The sequence below is a fragment of the Triticum urartu genome, chromosome 3 (assembly GCF_003073215.2).
Source record: "Triticum urartu cultivar G1812 chromosome 3, Tu2.1, whole genome shotgun sequence".
Classification (NCBI taxonomy): Eukaryota; Viridiplantae; Streptophyta; class Magnoliopsida; order Poales; family Poaceae; genus Triticum; species Triticum urartu.
Window position 1 is genome coordinate 741,024,632 of NC_053024.1, and position 6,317 is coordinate 741,030,948.

Consider the following 6,317-nt stretch of genomic DNA (forward strand, 5'->3'; position numbering starts at 1 on the left):
TTCTTCATGCATTTGTGGGATTTTTTCATTTAAATGTTTTGTCTAGATTCTCGCGCTTGGCATTGTTTCTTTTTGGGGTCCTCATACTCATCTCTCTTCTCTTAATTACCTTGTCACATCAGATTTTTTGCCTACATGACAGCCTTAGCACTTGTATAAGATGGAGCATTGGGAGGGGCCTTATGTAGAAGTGCAATTTTCGCTATGAGAGGTGTGTTTTGAGTATTATATGTTCATAGACATGAATTTTGTAATATGGCTCATTTAATATTGTATGATTACTCATTGAAATGGGCATTTTCTTACTTGCACGGCCTATACTACTGCGGTATTGCCTATGCATTAGGTGAGGCGTTTGGAGCCTAAGAACCTCCGAAACGTCACCTTTTTCAACAGAGGTTTTGAAGCGGGCACTTTTGGGTAAAAAAACAAAAATATCGCGGCATTCTTGTTCATTACAAAAAGCTTTTATATAGTAACAGAAATGAGTCGAGAACGCTCAAGACTGAGCAGCCAAAAATGTAAGTTACTCTCCTACATGGATTTCCGGCCAAATCTGTGTATATATGTGGTTGAAAATTCAAAATCATTTAATGGAAATTTCAGTTCTCAACTGAGATTCATAGGAACCGGCCTCGAGTATACCTGGCCATGGGAAACCCGGCCTGACCGGCCCAACCCGACCCAGACCTAGGTTGTCTGCTACAGGCTTTATTAGGACTAGCCCGACGCCCAGCCCGGCCTGACTTATGGCTAGGTATTGCCTGGAGTAGATAGATTACAGATGGAGCTGGTGCGATCGATCTTCTCACACTCACCCTCGAATCATAGGTTGTCACATCCAGAAGTGCTCTTCAATCCATCAGTCACGGAAAAAAAGGGCAAAAAATACATAATTGAACTGTGGATGAAATGAATTCATTTCGTTCATATTTGTGAATTTTTCCAAGAGCAGTTCACATCGTGAATTCATTTCGTCCCCAGGTCAAATATGTGTTTTTTTTGCCGTAAAGAGGCAAAAGAGGACAAGAAGGATCCGGTTGCAGGTCAAAACCACGCTGTCTCGTCCTCCAACCAGGTTCATACTTGCACATGAACACATGCATTTGGGACTTCTTTGATCGAGCCGGTGGTCTATGGCTGGTACACATGCTTGCCATGTTGACTCCGGACCAAGGTGTTTGCTACACAGTACTTGCTGCCGGAGTTTTGCTCCATGTCACGTTAAATATTAAGGCTAAAAGCAAGTAGTGGTGATTGTATTTATCAAAGAGGCCAAAGTAGGCCGGCCAGTTGAACAGATAATTTCCTACTAGTCCGTGTAAGAAAACTAATTCCCATTAGCCCGCGGATCTTGCGTAACATAAACAATGTCCTGAAATGGAAAGAGAAATCATGCCCGGATCACACCGTGAACCGTTACAGCCCCATGTTGGATGACTTTTACGGTTTAAATGGTTGCCCGAGGTTTTGCAGGTCAGCCTTGAAAATGCCCTGACATAAGTAGTACTCACTCCGTCCGGAAAATCTTGTCGCTTAAATAGATGTATCTAGCATCAAGTTAGTGCTAGATACATTCATTTAAGGGACAAGTTTAAAACAAGCTTTTTCGGGAGTGAGTACTTGAAATAACACAAGAAAGAGCTGAAGTAATGATGGCCAAATTGAAGGACAAAAGAACATATACGATGGAAGCAAGCAACGGTGTTCAGGTGCCTTTTCTCGTGGTTTCTTGAAAAAAGACACTTTTTGAGCGAAAAGGGTGTTTTGGTTGGAGAAAGGAGAGGTGCATGCATGACTGCATGTGGGTCCCAGTCATGGGTATGGCCCTTCTTCCGGGCACACTTCCGTGTCCCCAGACCCCCATAATGCTGACTTAAAATACTAGTCGTACCAGTAATCCCGGCTGCGTTCAACATGTGTGCGTGTCCATCGGAAACAAAACAAAGCACCGAGCACCAACCGAGCAAAGGGGGGGAGCATTGGTTGGTTCGGCTTGTGGCCTCGTCTGAAACGGTCGCCGACATTCCACCGTCATTTACATCTTTGTAAAAAAAATGCATTATGATTATATTTTTTGGCAAAAATGATGCAGATCTATTTAAAAAATTCACCAGGAGTACAAAGATCATCAAATATAATAACAAATATACCAAGATTCCTAGACCACTGAACGACTACTACTGCCGCCAAAACAAGCTGCCGACGTGCCGATGTTGCCGTTTCCTTACTGGAGCCGGCTTGACCTTATCGATGACAGCCGGAAAGTGTTTGCGATGGTGCTCCTAAGGACCAGTGCCCTCGAGTCGCAGTTGTCACCGTTGAACCCTTGAATAGATCTAAAGCACCTGACACCAAATCTCGCGACATGACGAGAAATCCTAACTTCACCGCCCCAAGGGGATGGCAGGAATCCATCCTGGAGCTCTGTTGATTACGTCCAGATGGATGAACTTGAGGAGGATCGGAGTTTGAAAGTCTTGAAGAAAAATCGCCACCAACCGCTCGAGCAAGGCAGCTGCAAGGACTAGAAACCCTAACCTAAACTGCTGACTGGAGCGGAGACATCGAGATTTCCCTCCCCACCACCGGTAGCTGGAGTGGCAGCTAGAGGGGAGGCGAATTCATGGGCTCGCCGGCGAAGCCTAGAGGAGAGAGATTGCCTTATGAACCAAGGGACAGGAGGGAATTTTCTTTTTGGTGAAGAGGCTTCATGGTTATTTAACAAGACAAACATCACAAACGTTTTGCAAATTATCTACTGGGCGACTGGATGGATTCGTATGTGGTTATTACTGCACCATGCGAAAGAGAGAGGACATTTTACCTTTGGGTGAAACCAGTGGAAGACAGTAGTCCCGGCTACGTTCAACCAGTTTGGATGGTGCCAATAATAAGAGTGGCGATTTACTTTTTCCCTGTTGCGTCTGTTTGGGCACTTGAGATGAGACTCAGTTTGGATAATACGTTTGCTTGAATAAATGGTTGTGTGCATCGTTTGTGCAGATACCGGGGGTATTGTTCCATTCCGAAGAACAAAAAGAAGAAGAAAAAGAAATGGTTATTTTCATCGGTACAAATGGAATAATTCCCAAAGTAACATAATTCCCTTTATCCATATATCTAGGGCCTAATGTATTTTTTGATGCAAATTTTGATCACATGTCAGAGCAATAGTATATGACGTGCAAGTTAGACAAAGCATACAATCAAAAATTTTATGTCAAAGGAGCTTCCAATAATATAATTTTCACAGTATACATCTCATATATTATTAATCTTATCAATAGTGAAATACAGTTTCGAAAAATGCATTAGGCCCTATATATGGATGGAGGAATTTTAAAAAAAATGTGTCTTTTTTCATTGATGGTGGCAAGACAAAAAATTAAAGTTAGTGGGAATCGACTACTATTCAGGTACACATAGGAGTAGAAATTACACAATCAAGGTTGTTATTTTGTTTCCAATCATAAGTACTCCATATTTACACGTTTAGTTCCTTAAAAAGAATGACACTAGTTCAGGAACCACTACCATTGAAAAGGCGATAAAATGGGAGAAATTGACGGAAAGTAAGCTGTCCATGTCATCATCATCAACAAAAACAAAACCAAACTGTAGAAAAGGCAAAGAAAAAAATATCAAGGGAGAAAAGAAAGGAAAATGGCGTCCAAGTGGGAGGGTGTGGAAGTCAAGGCAGAAAGATCCAACCGGAGCTCGTGCTCTGAGGAATAAAAAGGCCGCGCACACTCTGAATCCCGGAGCTCGACTCGTCCTCTTCTCCCCCCACTCCGTTCCGTACCACCCACCGCACCGGCACCCCCACCCACCTCTGACCTCACCGGGGCCGGTCGGCCGGAGGAGATGGGGCACGGGCTCAGCTGCAGCCGCGACGGCGACGAGCACGACTTCTTCAGCGCCGCGCAGGCCGGCGACGTAGACGCGCTCGACGGCCTCCTCGCCGCCGACCCGGCGCTCGCCCGCCGCGCCACCATCTACGACCGCCTCACCGCGCTCCACGTCGCCGCCGCCAACGGCTGCCTCCCGGCCGTCGACATGCTCCTCGCCCGCGGCGTCTGCCCGGACGTCGTCGACCGCCGCAAGCGCACCCCGCTCATGCTCGCCGCCACCCACGGCCACATCGACTGCGCGCTCGCCCTCCTCCGCGCCGGCGCCAATGTCAGTGACACCTCCAAAGCCGCAATCTTTTCCTCTCCTCCATTGATTCCGGCTTACTAACTCTCTGCATGATTCGATTGGTCAGATTCTGATGTTCGACTCGGTGAACGCGCGGACGTGCCTGCACCACGCGGCGTACTACGGCCACGCCGACTGCCTCCGGGCCATCCTCGCCGCGGCGCGGACCACGCCGGTGGCCGACTCGTGGGGCTTCGTGCGCTTCGTCAACGTCCGGGACGAGCACGGCGCCACGCCGCTGCACGTGGCGGCCAGGCAGGGCCGGCCGGAGTGCGTGCACCTGCTGCTCGAGAGCGGCGCCATCGTCTCCGCCCCCACGGGCTCCTACGGCTTCCCCGGGAGCACGGCGCTGCACCTGGCGGCGCGCGGCGGCAGCCTGGAGTGCATCCGGGAGCTGCTGGCGTGGGGCGCCGACCGCGTGCACCGGGACTCGGCGGGCCGGATCGCCTACTCGGTGGCGATGAAGCGCGGCCACGGTGCGTGCGCGGCGCTGCTGAACCCATCGGCCGCGGAGCCCATGGTGTGGCCGTCGCCGCTCAAGTTCATCGGCGAGCTGGGGGCGGACGCGAGGGCGCTCCTCGAGGCGGCCCTCGCCGAGGCCAACCGGGAGCGGGAGAAGAAGATCCTCAAGGGCACCAAGTACTCGGACTCTTCCTCGCCGGCGTCCTCCGACGCCGGCGCCGGCGACGACGACGAGGAGGTCGACGACCAGGAGGACGAGGAGGTGTGCAGCATCTGCTTCGAGCAGGCGTGCAGCATCCAGGTGGAGGACTGCGGGCACCGGATGTGCGCCGCCTGCACGCTCGCGCTCTGCTGCCACAGCAAGCCCAACCCGGCCACGCTCACTCTCCAGCCGCCGGCCTGCCCCTTCTGCCGCAGCTGCATCTCCCGCCTCGTCGTCGCCGACTCCAAGGCCAAGGCCGTCGCGGTCGCGGGCGCCGGCGACGAGGCCGACGAGAAGCCGGCGTCGCCCCGGCTGAGCCGGAGGCGCTCGCGCAGGTCCCGCGAGGGGAGCAGCAGCTTCAAGGGCCTCTCGTCGGCCATGGGGTCGCTGTCCAGCAAGATCGGCCGCGGCTCCGGTAGGCTGGCCGGCGACGGCGACGGCGCGTTCCTGGACAAGCTGGAGCACGACCTCCCTTGAGGCCTTGACGACAGCAGAAACAGAGCTGAACAGAGCAGAGCAGCCAGAACTGCCGCCATTATTTTTGAAGAACCAGATGATCGATCAGGAAGAAGATCAAACGGGTGATCATCCATGGAATCAGATCAAGGTTACATGACATCACATATATACATATGATTACTGGAGTAAAGGTAATTTATACTTGCAGATTAGGAGATTGAATTTGTACTAGTAATTCTTGCAGCACTGGCCTATTGGTTGCCATTATTTTGGCCTGCCATGCTTGGTCGTTCCATTCATCTTGTTACAGGGCAATGTGCCAAGTGGTTTGTGCCTTCCTTGGGTGTGTGTGTTTTGGGTCTCCCTTCTTGACCATGATGAATGCATCATGTGCAACTATGTATGTGTCTGTCATGTGTGTAGAGAGAGCAAGAGTCATTTGTAACAAATGAACCATTTGTTAAAGAAAAGGTATCATGTTGACGAGAGAGAGGTGAGATGGATCTGGAATTTGTCTCATGTTTGTGGATAGTTTTGCTCACCAGACTTTACTTGATGCACCTAATAACATGACTAAACATGATGACACTTGCATATTTTGCATTGCTGAATATGGTTGCTAAATGGTACCATATGATTCAGTTCAACAATGTTCTTTATGTGAACTGTGCACCTTTAATCACCAGGCTTAGGCTTAGGTGTACAGTGTACTGCTTCTATTATTAGCCTGATTTTCCTGGTGAGCCAGGAAGGAATATATACTGGCAGAACCTTGGGTGGCCCTGTGTGATCTGAGAGAATTATTAGCAGTATTGGACCACCATTAAGAAGAAGAAGGAGAAGAAGATCCCAGTTCTTGGGGCTGGTACCTACCAATCCCCATACAAAACTAAGTTTGAATTCAAATTCAAATTTCCAGGAGATGCTTGACAATTTTTCTAAAACTAAATGACCGAAGCACGGTCAATACATCAACCACATCTCGGCATGCACG

At 49.8% G+C, this 6,317-nt stretch overlaps 1 protein-coding gene across 1 annotated transcript; it reads left to right on the plus strand.

Moving 5' to 3' along the window:
* The first annotated feature begins 3,736 nt into the window (after positions 1 to 3,736).
* LOC125546375 (E3 ubiquitin-protein ligase XB3-like) lies at positions 3,737 to 5,828 on the plus strand. The gene is made up of 2 exons (XM_048710629.1): positions 3,737 to 4,182; positions 4,268 to 5,828. The coding sequence occupies exons 1-2, from the start codon at positions 3,868 to 3,870 to the stop codon at positions 5,339 to 5,341; spliced, it is 1,389 nt and encodes a 462-aa protein (XP_048566586.1). The 5' UTR covers positions 3,737 to 3,867; the 3' UTR covers positions 5,342 to 5,828.
* Positions 5,829 to 6,317: the final 489 nt, after the last annotated feature.